The sequence below is a fragment of the Cyphomyrmex costatus genome, unplaced genomic scaffold (genome assembly GCF_001594065.2).
Source record: "Cyphomyrmex costatus isolate MS0001 unplaced genomic scaffold, Ccosl1.0 scaffold639, whole genome shotgun sequence".
NCBI classification, from domain to species: domain Eukaryota; kingdom Metazoa; phylum Arthropoda; class Insecta; order Hymenoptera; family Formicidae; genus Cyphomyrmex; species Cyphomyrmex costatus.
Window position 1 is genome coordinate 50704 of NW_017280199.1, and position 12325 is coordinate 63028.

The window sequence follows — 12325 nt, forward strand, 5'->3', positions numbered from 1 at the left end:
AGAGAGAGAGAGAGAGGTGAGAGTGAGTGGGGGAGAGAGAGAGGGAAAGAAGAAACAAAAGTTTATTCTTTTTACTTTATTCTATTTATTAACAGATGTTTACTGTTCTTAAATTTTATCCTGCAGAATGTATTCCCAAAATATTAGACGAAAGATAAGACATCATATATCTGATGAATAAAACTTGCAGGATGACGTGGTATACATGTAATAAAAATGAATGAAATTTAGAATATAGATTTTGTCATTGTCAGATCGGAGAAATTTAGCGAAATCAATCGTCCAAAAAAAAGGTATTGGTACTTTTATTAATCGAAACATTCATCATTGATATGAAAAGCTGTATTGCCAGATTATTATATATTAAGATGTAAGAAATGTAAGAAAACCAAATATATAATATAATGTCATGAAGTCTCACGATGGTTTGACGACTTATTTTAGGCACGCTCTAAACAGGTCAGACAAATTTTATCACTTTAAATTTCAGACTATCTATAGCGTTTTTCTTCCCTCCTAGGTAATAAGAGGTATATGTAACTTTCGTTAATGTACAACTTTTTGATGTCAGCATTGTCAGCATACCCTTGAGCTTTACATCCCAACAGCTGGGATTGGGAATGGTTATTATGAATCTATATGAAAAGAGAGAGGATGAAGAGAAGAACAAGCAAAGAAAGAGAGAGAGAGAGAGAAGAGAAAGAGAGAGCGATGCCAGCTATTTTATCCCCACCTCGAAATCGTTGAGAGCTACAAGACCACGTGATCGACCAGCAGAATTCGCGGCGTCCACCGAAAATCTAAATCCGTCCAGGCCGGGGAAGAAGAAGAGACCACCGTCTTGGCCTGCGCGACACGAAACAACCGCTGCGAGATAGTTCATAATCGCCCGTGGCTCGCGGCGGATCGATCGAGGAATCGCGCGCGAGTGTAAAATCCGCGCGAAATCTCCTTTTTTTTTTTTTTTCGGGGTTCTCATTTTCGCGAGCGAAATAGGATAAGAGAAAGAAAAAGAGATAAAGAGAAACAGAAAGGAATCGCGGAGGAAGATCACTACTTTCGCTCTCCTTCTTTCCATTCCCCGGGAAAACGAGAGAACGACGGTCACGACGGCGGCCGATTCGTCGTGAAATCGCTCGAGGAACATGATCCGCGTGGACGAATCAGACCCAGTGGGAGGTAAGGGAAGAGGATAAAAGAACGGAAAATAATTATTTTTACCGAACAAGAATATTATTAATGGAAAGGGGAAGATGGCACGTTTTGGGCCGTGTTCCGATATGCACTTTCAGTACTGAAAATCTATCACGTTACGCATAACAAAATTTTCAGCACTAGCAATCCTGGCGAAAATGGAAATTAGAACGTAAGTCGGTCGAAGGTAAGCAAAGAGTGACAGAAGCATAAACGAAGCTTTATTGTACATTGCAAAAATTAAATTGTAATAAATATTTGTTGTAATAGTTCTAAATAAATATTTAGTAAATATATATTTATGAAATAAAAATATATTTATTTGATTTAAATGTCATTTTTAATTGAAAAAATATTTATTTATTGTAAGTAAATGCGTTTACTTAGTGCTAATTAAAGAATATGTGTATTAAGATTAATACATTTTTTTAATGTAAGAAGCGAAAACTAAAATAAGGATCAAACGTAAAAGAAAGTGTAAACACCTCATTTCGTTGTCCTAATTTTCATCTCCTATAGAAGCTTCGTTTATTCTTCTGTCATTCATTCTTTTCTTATATTCGATTTACGCTTCGATTTTTTTTTCTCCAGAAACGTGGTCTCGGTCGACAGACGCGGGGAATACGTTCTGGAGAACGCGAAACATGCGCGCCTGTCAGCGTGCTCGGTGAAATGGCGCGACTTTTAGGAAATCAAAAGACGATTATTGTTACTCGAACAGCATCGATATGATCTTTGCTATCGCGTAATGCTCAAATGTCGTCATCAGATTAAAACTAATGCATTCTCGACGAAGTCAAGTTTAGTAATACAGAAAGAGACACGTCTCATACGAATCTCCACGCCTTGAATAAACACAGAAGCTATTTTCGCGTGTTTGGACCGTTGGAATTTGGGGATTCCGGAGGGAATTAAAACATTAACTTTTACTGCGTCCCGTGTGGAATGGAAGATGGCTGGTGGAAATCGAAATATGTAATAAATAGAGATAAATAAATAAAAAAGAAACAATAGAAACAGGAATAAAAGCCATACTAATAACAATAAATAAAGATTAAAGCTTATTTATGGAGTATATTTTTAAGATGAACGGGCATGAAGGAAAAATTGATAAAACTTCTTTTAAAAAGAAAAGAATATAGTAAAATGAGATGTTAGGAAGACTAAAAATAAATCATTAAAGTATACACAACAACGAAATTAGCTAACAAGGAAAATATAAGAATACAGAATTGTCGGCGAAGCGTTGAGAAAAAGTTGGCGCCAAAACTCTCGAAGAGAACGAGTGCGACACGCGAGTCTTAAAGCTGCCTTCTACCTCTTTCCATTTTAAAGACGGTTCAAGATACCGGCGTCGCTTGGCGATGAAATTGAATGCCAAACACCTACTCACCCTCGCATTCCATATTCTTCTCCCTATCGCACGCCTGTTTTCAGAGATCGAGCCCAGTTTCCCCTATAGAGATGTGACGGTACGTCGAGGTGTCGAGTTCAAGGACGATTATGACATCCAATCGGAGCTCGGACGGTGAGTGATTAAATCCGTCGATCAGCGAACGCACGAAACGCGCCTGGCGTGTCGTGCCAATAGTGTGTCAATCACGCGCAATCGATGCGTATTAATCTTGATACAATAAACAATTTAATGTCGGGACTGAAAGAGAATTTCTAAGAAGTCGATATATACGAGGATTAACATTAACGTAGTTATAATTAGTTTAATTTACTAATCGAACTTTGGCACACACTTCTTCGATAATCCTTCTGATCTAGATCGTAAAAAATAGTCAACGTGTTTACGCTTCCTGTTACTCCATCTGAATGAAATAATAGCCATTGATAATGTTTAACTTGAAGTCTAAATACAAATATTTGACGTCTTCATCGTGTGACCTTCATTCTATATTCGAATATTGAGTCCCAGACAGCGCCATGTCTAAAATCGTGACATAAGACATCTTAAAAACACGTTGAAACATAATTTAATTACAAGATGCCTTAAAGATGTCTTCAAGACGTCTTATGTCTTCGTATTTCGGACGTTTGTGCTGCCTGGGATGTTCGATATTCTCTGTAACGATATCAGAGCTGTTGGTCCGTTTCTACAAAATCATACGGTAGTGACAGAATTACTGGGATGTGCTGTGTGTTGCTGTCAGGTGCATGTCTGAGGAATGCAGCGCGAGCTGATAAGATGAACACGCGCGGTCTTGTTCGCGCCGGCAATCAAGGACCCGCGAGATACGTCTATAGTCTATAAATAAATATCCGTTTCTCTCGACCCATAAGTGAAACGGTACGCACGTCGAACTGCGTTCCGATGTCGAGCTTGGGCGTGCCGGTGCTCTTGACACCGGTGGTGAACTCGGCCGACCTAGGAATGCGGTTTGACAATGAAAGCGTTCGCCCTACGCTACGATTTCGAAATCATAGACAAACTTATAAGAGAATCCGAACGGCGGCGGCTTTCGGATTGCTGAAATAAACTGAGAACATTTTTTATTTTACCTACGAAATTGGACGCGATTCTCGCCGAGGTGCTTATATATAGCTTCTTCCTATCTTTAAAATATTAACGTCGCTCATAAATTAAACGCCGAGAACACGAGGAATTTTATTTATTTTATAAGATAATATTAGAAAGAGCAAAGTAACGTCTGAGATAAGAAATTTCGTTCAGATTCAGCTACTTCTCTTTAAAAGATGAGCAATCTTCAATATCCATCTTCCAGTATATATCCATCCAGTCTATCTATTTGTGAGATTCTTTTTTTTATGTAACGCAATTGATTAATAAATTAATAATTTAAATATGTTAATAATTAATGTATATTAATAGAACTTAATTAATACATAGATGCAATAATTACATCCGTTGACTTACAATTAGATACCCTAACTTAATGATTCACAGACTTGGCTTCGTGACAAGTATGTTGTATTTTGCCTCGTGCCGCCAGGGACATACTGTGCGGATGTACAGCTTTGGCAGAGCTTCCTGTGTGTATTTATCACTTTTTACGCGTTATTATCCAAGAATTCTGTTCCAAGGCGCGATTTTGTATACTAAACTTGTTATATTGATCAACGGAAATTTAATTAATTTTTTACATAACTAATAGTGTGCAGCCACTGGATATGCTTATCTTCTTACGTTGAGTTTCGATCTTTCCATTTTATAGGGGGAAATTTGGAATTGTTTACCGATGCAAGGAGAAAGGGAGCGGCTTGATGCTCGCCGCGAAAGTGGTGAACGTTATGAAGAAGGAAGACAGACGCGCTGTGCAGAGAGAAGTAGACATTATGCGACGCTTACAGCATCCACGGTTGATTCAGCTGTACGACTCCATTGACGCGGGGAAACAGATATATGTCGTTCTAGAATTGTACGTTTTTTTTCTCGCCGACGGGGCAGCGACATAGGGAGCGTAAGATTAGAAAGAGACGCGCGCTGCGGGATTACATTTAAATTTCCATCATTTAAGGATCGACGGCGGCGAGCTCTTTGAGAGAGTGATAGACGACGATTTCGTACTGACGGAACGCAGTTGCGCCGTTTTTATGCGGCAAATATGCGAGGGAATAGAATTCATGCATGGTCAGAGGATCTTGCATCTCGATCTAAAAGTGAGTCGTTAATCATGCTCTTAAATTACACATATATTTCTAAATTTTTACATTAAAAAATTTATTTCAAAACTGTTTATTACAAATGGGAATATAATCAACTATATATTCTCTTCTCTCTTTTCTTTATATCTAATTTTATTTATACAATTACTAAAAATTTGTATAATTATTTAAAATGTGTTCTGCTGCGTAGCCGGAGAATATCCTGTGCCTAACGAAGGAAGGTAACAGAATTAAAATCATCGACTTTGGCTTGGCAAGAGAATACGATCCAAGTAAGAAACTACAAGTGTTGTTCGGTACGCCTGAGTTTGTTGCCCCAGAAGTCGTAAACTTTGACCAAATTGGATTCGGTACTGACATATGGAGCATAGGTGTTATTTGTTACGTGTTGTAAGTTACGATCCCTGTATATATTACAGCTTCATAAAAAGATACCTCTCGCGATGATCGAGATTATTCATGTAACTAATTATACTGCAGATTGTCCGGTTTATCACCGTTCATGGGCGATACCGATATAGAGACAATGGCGAATGTTACCATTGCGAAGTACGACTTTGATCACGAGGCCTTCGCCGAGATCTCAGAAGACGCGAAAGATTTCATAAGATGCCTTCTGGTGAAAGACAAAGAGTAAGTATATATTTTCGCTGCATATATATATATATGAGTACTTAAGTATATATACTACTCTTTTCAAATTCCTTTCTTCTCCTCGCTCCTTTCTTCTTATATCATCTCTTTTTTCATAATACTTTCATCCCTGATGCACTTTATGCCTGATGCTACTCTCAGAAGAGTCGTTTAAATTATTCTCTTTCACTCGTTGTGAGGGTGTGTGTATGGCTCACAAGCAACCCGTGCTTATCATGGCTAATCTGACTTTCATATCTATTATCTTACGCCAAAATGTTTTACTTCAGTGAACACATGTATCAATATTCATGAATAAGTATGTCAGACTGCAAATTAAAAAAAAAAAAAGCAATTTCATCTTGTAATTAAACATATAAGAATCTATCATTTCGTGACGACAGTAGCAAAATGTAATCATACATTGCTTCGACGTTGTACAGCAATTATTATTTTATCCTTATTGCATTTAAGAAACGATTTTATTGTCTCAACAGCGTCGAAGTATCATCAAGCGAGCACCACTATATGTAAAGTTACTTACTTTCGAATAACTTTTCATTGAAAATTTTGCATTTCATATATACATAACGCACGCGACATAAGCACATTTGTATATTCGAGTTTACGTCGTCATATTGTATATTCTTCGTTCATAAATTTTCGTCCTAATTGTTCGCCCTCGATCGGATCGCGGAACCGCGTGTCTTCACGAGACAAGAGAAACGCACTATCGAGCCTGGGACTAAAGCACGACCCTCGATCCTCACGACGAGCCTTTCGAATCTTTCAGAAAGCGAATGACGGCGGCGCAATGCCGGGAGCACTGCTGGTTGGCCCGAAAAATCATCAAACCCAAGAGCGAGAAGGAGACCGCGGGATTGGCGGCGGCCAACAGGATGGCCTTCATCGAGAATCGTCCTGTCATCGGCGTTGTCGACAGAGACGAGTTGGACGTGACCAAGGACAATCTCAGACTGTTCGTCGAACGTTGGCGGGAGCATCCGGATAGCCCGTACACGATCGACTCGTATCACGCGTTGCCGAGGAACCCGCTTCGGGATCGCGACGAATCCATGTCGCTGCGGGGCCACAGTCCCTCTCCCTGCGACAGTCTTCGCAGCAGCAGCACGCAATCGGAGAGGGTGATGGACTCCACCGCGAGAGATAATTCTAGCCACCTGTTGCCCGTGCCAAGTCTCAGCTTGTCCTTGGAAAGGAGAGCTTCCGAAGGTACGGCTGCACGAAATCGTCGCGATCCGGCCAGTCAGATCGCTTTGGCCGAGGAGATCATCAAACTGTCCGAGCACTTGCGCTCGATCGCTATGGGATCGCGGACGAATGAAGAAAATAATGGAGATGCATCGGAAAGGCAACGGTCTACCAAGAAACCTGTCGAAGATGTCGAAAATAATCGTGATATCTCGAAGAGCAGCGTCAAAATGCCCGCGTCTCATGTCGGTAAAGAGTCTAACGAGATCACGGAGAAACTGTCCAGTATCACTCGGCAGCGAAAGCTCAACGGGACGACCTTTCATAGCAGTCGCAGTTTCGACAAATACAATTTCGACACAAATTTCAATAACGTGTTTGTGGCTCTGAGGAGAACGAGTATCGGCGATGGCGATACGTCTGATAGACGAAGGGATTCTCAAAGATATTCCCTCGAACGGACGGCGATTACCAACGCGTTCGAGGAGAAGTTCAACGGGGATAAGATCGGCAGAAGGTCTTCCGTCGGTGCGGAGGAAATGGACTTGACGCCGCCTTGGCGGCGCTCGCGAGTAAAACGATCCTTTGGGGAAACTAGCAGGGACGTTCCGCGGATATCGAATTTGCGGGACCTACACAAGAATCTGAATTTGGACGAGCCGGGCAGCGCCAAGGACCTGCTGTTGCATCTGTTAGGTGAATGGGAGGAGGTCACCACGACATCCTGCAGCAGTAACGGTGGCACCGGTGGTATTGGCAGGAAGTCTATGAGCCTGGATTGGTGTGCTGCCGACACGATCGCCAGGAAGACGATGAATTCATTGGCCGAGTATTTCCAGTCGAAGCAACAGTCGAAATCTTCCGACGTCGCGTCATCCACGTCACCAACGATTTATCGTTGAATGATACGTTTATCCCGTTACAGATTGCGCATTTGCGAATTTCATGAATTGGTCGTAGATGGATCAGGAAAATGCGCGCCGTTGACAATCTTTTTCCTCTACCGATCGTAAACGTCATTTTGGAACAGCTTGACGTTTAAGATAAAATTTATGCGTGAAACGCTTAGGGCAATAATATTAATACTTGTTGAATCGTAAAAATTGATCTATGAAAATGTAAACCTCCCTCTTTAATCTTTAAAGTTGAAAATGGATTTTGTAATCTTTTAACCCTTTTGAATTTATTTCGATTAATCTATTTCTTAGAGAACACTGTTACAAATAACAAATAAGTGCATTCTTATTTTTTATTTAACTGACTAAATTTTTAAGAAGAGATTACAAAGGAATATACAATAAAAAAACAAAACAGAATCTTGTTATTTCGTGACGTTTGAGAAAAGGTTACGAAAAAACGTTACGAAGAGAAGTGCAACATCATAGAATTCTTTATAATTAAACTCGAAATAGATTCTCATGGATATTTGTTCACAGAGAATTAAAAATGAATAATGGAGATGGTGACTTTAGATAAATGAAGTCTGTGAGAGCGATAACAAAAAAAAATTGTGAATTACAAATAAAGTTTACGCGATCATACTTTATATACTTTATAAGCTAACTTCTCGATAGTTGTGTACCATCAGCACACCCTCCAATTAGTAATATTTTTATATGCGTCAGTACAACATCAATTTTTCATCTAGCTAGATATCTCTATCGCTTTGATTCAATTTAATCCCTTGCAAACTACTAAATCTATCGTGAAGCTTTTAATAACAAGAATGGCGCAATAATTATTCGTTCCGTATTCGAAAATTCTTATTTCTCTACAATCATATATATGATAGTAAGTTCCACAGAAAACTGTTATATTTATATTTAAATATACATGTATTGTACTCTTATTTATTAATAACATTATTTGGATATATTCTCGTGTATTATATTAAATATGAGAAACACAATAGATTAAGTCTAGATTTTTTACCAAGTATATTACACGAAATTTGCAAGAGAGCCAATTGAAATAATATATACGTATATTTCTTGTTAAATAGTCACTGTTCATATATATTTTATATTTAATATAAATTACAGTACACTCTATACACACAGAAAAGTTTACGATTGCTTCACCCACATATCTCCCATACAACAGCGAATAGAAACTGATTAATCTTCTTGCTATAGGAAAAGACCGACTGCGGGAAAGCTTATAGAACATCGTTGGCTGGAAGCCGCTCTGGAGAACCCGATACAGAAGCACCGATTGAAACGCTACGTCATTAAGAAACGCTGGGTTAAGGCTGTTAACACAATTCTGGCATTGAAACGGATGGGCGCGCGTCTAGACTTTGATTCGATCTAATATATCGGTAACATCGTTCAGACTTGATGACGTTATACGAAATATAACGGTATTAACGCAAGTATAGTGCACAGCAAGAAATCAAAATTTAACAAATTAAGCCATTTGGTTTGCAACGAGACTTGTCCTATATTAATGGAAATCTTATTGATTTCGACCTTTGACCTTTTTATGATCAACTGATTTGATTCACTTTTTATCTCGGTAGAGCTAAAGGTTTTTAAATATCTACCAAAAAAGAATTTGAAAAAGTTAAGATATTTTTGTAGACGAACGGACAGATGAACACTGGGAAATTATAACGTAATTTTTTACGCGTTATACTCTATCCAGAAATGACAGTCAATTCGACGTCAAATCGTTCCCTACTGAAAAAATCACGTCACAAAATTACATAATGAAATCATGTAATTAAAACAGGTAAATTACGTAACGGATTGTTCCAAATCAGTACGTAATTTTTTTTAAATCACGTAATCTGAAAAGTCACACAATAATATGTTTTTTCTTTTTATTCCTATTATTTAATTCCTTAAAATTTGATGACTATAAAATCACATAACAAATGATATTATTTCTAATATCATATGATTTTTCAAATTATGTGATTTAAAAAAAAACGGTAATAATTTGGAACTCATGTAATTTACTTGTTTTTAATAATTACATGATTTCGTTATGTAATTTTGTGATGTGACTTTTTTCAGTAGGGTTGTTTAATCGATGTCGAGATCATCAGTTCTTCAATTATTAATTCAACATCGAATCGACATCGATGAGTCGAGTTTCGCTGAGTACTTAATAATAAACATGTATCATCCGTATGATATCTGTATATTTCTATGTATTGCCTTGCATTATTCCTACAGTATAATTGTTCAACGCTTGTTGGACTAATTATGTCGGATTTTATAGTTACAGAATTCATGACAGATATATACATAAATGAATAAAATTCACAAGAATATAATTTTTATTTAAAATGAAATAATAGGAGCGCAATTCTGGCGTAATCATTCGATTGTGGTTGAAAATGAGGTCGTATTCCCTATTGTCACGCAAAATGCTGAATTGAATGAAAAACATCCACTATATTCCGCGCGCACAGTTAAGCGAATAATTTGTCAGCGAATTGCAGTCATGCAAGTACATATCCTATTGATTAAAATTCAATAAAATTGAATTTTTCCTGCAACTATTTTACATGGATCATATAATTTTCTCTCAGTTATTACATTCGACTTATGCTCTACTTTTTATTTTCGCTAGAGGGTGCATACATTTATATTATGCGTATATGTGTATATATTACATATGTACTGTGTATATATATATTTTGAAAACACTACATTATGTGTGCACATGAAATAAATGCGCACCTGAGATTATGTATAACAGGGTTGCCAAAGTTACTTATAATTTACTTTTTATTATAGAAATTGAGTACAATTACAGTTCGGATATTTTATTTTTTATATTATATTTTACCATTTGCTTTAATTTTATATAACTTTTTGTACTCAATTTCTATAACAAACATATAAAAAAGTAACTTATAAATAACTTATTAAGAAATAAATATATTTCATTTAACAGAGCCTTGATAATGTATGAAATGAACGAACATGCAGAATAAGTCATGCAAAAGAATCACGGAAAGGAGAACAATTTGAGCTTCTTGGAAGGAGAATACGATCCGTTCGAATTACGTGAGTCACCCCATATATTTATAGGTATAATGTCTCCACCCGTCCTCTAGACACGTGTAATACGATTCGTTTAATTTGTTTGCGTCATGTATCATTTATATGAAATATAAGATTGCAATCGCGATAGTTTATTTGCGATAGTTTTATTTGCAATGCAATTACTTAATAAGCTAAATTAATTAATAAATAATGTACGACATGTAATCGAGCGCATTTGTTAGCCGAGATGATTATATAATTTTGTCTTACACCTTCTGTAAAAAATTATAATGTAAATTATTGCAAATTAAACTAACAATTTTAATATATTATATTGATACGTTATTACAAATTTATAATATATACATATAATTTTTTTATATTTTGCGTGGTGCAGCAGGAAGACAATTAAAACTGTATTACCCAATAGGACAATTTACAAATGTGCTACGTAGTTCCTCACCCATTTTGAAAGACATAGATGGTGCTTCAGTTTATTTTGTTTACTCTTCGTCAAATGAGTGGTCCATGTACTAAATATTTGAATGCGCTTTTAGTGCCATAAATATATTCAACATGGTGAGTGTTTTTCTTTATTAATAAAACATTGGAAAAATAGATAAATTGTTAATTGATATTAAGCTGCGAATACATACACAGAATTATATTAATACAAATGATAGTTTTAGGTTATATAGCGCAATTCTCTTAATAATTAATGTAATATTGTTTTTAACAGCAATTAATTAATTTAAAAAATATTAAATAATAGTAATTTATGATTTGTATCGAATAAAAATGGTAGTTTATTAGCTTTTTTAATATATTTATTTAGAACGAGAATGTGTTGCAAAATTGGAGCCCTTATGCCAGAAAGTACGATCCCTTAAAAGCAGGTAGTATCGACGGGACAGATACGCAACCTCATGACAAGGCTGTTAGTAGAGCAATGATGATGCATTATGAGCCACCGCACAATTTAGAATCTAAGACGGAAAGAACCATATTTGTAGCTAGATTTGGTCCCAAAATTACTAATTATGATCTAAAAGAGGTACGAGTTGTCCAAAAAACGATACATTTGGAAATTATATGCTTTATGTAATTATTTGTATACATTATATTGCTATTGTTTAGTTTTTTAGCAAATATGGGGATGTTATTTCGGCGAAGGTGATAGTAGATGTAGTAACTGGATTCTCTCAAGGATATGGTTTCGTGGAAATGAAAAGTGAAGAGGAAGCTAGAAGAGTGTTAAGACGAGCTGTCGATGCCACATTAAAGGGATATCAAATTTTTATTGATTACGAATGTGGCCGTAGTTTGAAGGGATGGAAACCGAGGAGACTTGGTATGCAATCAGTAATTAAATATGTATAATCTTTATAAATAAATATCAAGAATTTTTATATAATGTCTGATATCTGTGATCTTTTAGGAGGTGGTTTTGGTGGCAAAAAAGAATCAGGTCAATTAAGATTCGGAGGAAAGGATAGACCATTTAAACGACCAATTGTACCTAATATTTTAAAGCCAAAAAGAGATAAATAGCCTCTACTTTGATATGTATGACACTATTTCCATCGTCTATTGCCTTCTTTTTATTCCTTCTCTCTCTCTCTCTCTCTCTCTCTCTCTCTCTCTCTCTCTCT

The 12325-nt window shown here is 36.7% G+C and overlaps 2 protein-coding genes across 4 annotated transcripts; both read left to right on the forward strand.

The window, feature by feature from the left end:
• Positions 1–212: 212 nt before the first annotated feature.
• On the forward strand, positions 213–8466 carry LOC108779917 (myosin light chain kinase, smooth muscle). Of its 2 annotated transcripts, none has more exons than XM_018547477.1 (8): positions 213–293; positions 572–1179; positions 2632–2722; positions 4377–4580; positions 4680–4821; positions 5018–5217; positions 5308–5460; positions 6254–8466. In XM_018547477.1, exons 2-8 carry the CDS (start codon positions 1146–1148, stop codon positions 7572–7574), a joined length of 2145 nt encoding a protein of 714 aa, XP_018402979.1. In that variant the 5' UTR covers positions 213–293; positions 572–1145; the 3' UTR covers positions 7575–8466. The 2 variants fall into 2 exon arrangements, with proteins under 2 accessions (XP_018402979.1, XP_018402978.1); XM_018547476.1 differs by having other exon boundaries at positions 263–293; positions 521–1179.
• Positions 8467–9701: 1235 nt separating this feature from the next.
• Positions 9702–12244, forward strand: LOC108779918 (U11/U12 small nuclear ribonucleoprotein 35 kDa protein). 2 transcript variants are annotated; one of them, XM_018547479.1, is made up of 6 exons: positions 9702–10131; positions 10582–10694; positions 11071–11252; positions 11509–11727; positions 11811–12024; positions 12112–12244. In XM_018547479.1, exons 3-6 carry the CDS (start codon positions 11250–11252, stop codon positions 12222–12224), a joined length of 549 nt encoding a protein of 182 aa, XP_018402981.1. In that variant the 5' UTR covers positions 9702–10131; positions 10582–10694; positions 11071–11249; the 3' UTR covers positions 12225–12244. The 2 variants fall into 2 exon arrangements, with proteins under 2 accessions (XP_018402981.1, XP_018402980.1); XM_018547478.1 differs by lacking the exon at positions 9702–10131 and having other exon boundaries at positions 10519–10694.
• Positions 12245–12325: the final 81 nt, after the last annotated feature.

Bases quoted from the DNA above. Each gene is read 5' to 3' on its own strand.
- LOC108779917 (XM_018547477.1), top strand. From the start codon at position 1,146: ATGATCCGCGTGGACGAATCAGACCCAGTGGGAG. The intron at 4,822-5,017 runs GTGAGTCGTTAA...TCTGCTGCGTAG, and splicing joins TCTTGCATCTCGATCTAAAA to CCGGAGAATATCCTGTGCCT. The intron at 5,461-6,253 runs GTAAGTATATAT...CGAATCTTTCAG, and splicing joins CTTCTGGTGAAAGACAAAGA to AAAGCGAATGACGGCGGCGC.
- LOC108779918 (XM_018547479.1), top strand. The intron at 11,728-11,810 runs GTACGAGTTGTC...GCTATTGTTTAG, and splicing joins CTAATTATGATCTAAAAGAG to TTTTTTAGCAAATATGGGGA. The intron at 12,025-12,111 runs GTATGCAATCAG...GTGATCTTTTAG, and splicing joins ATGGAAACCGAGGAGACTTG to GAGGTGGTTTTGGTGGCAAA.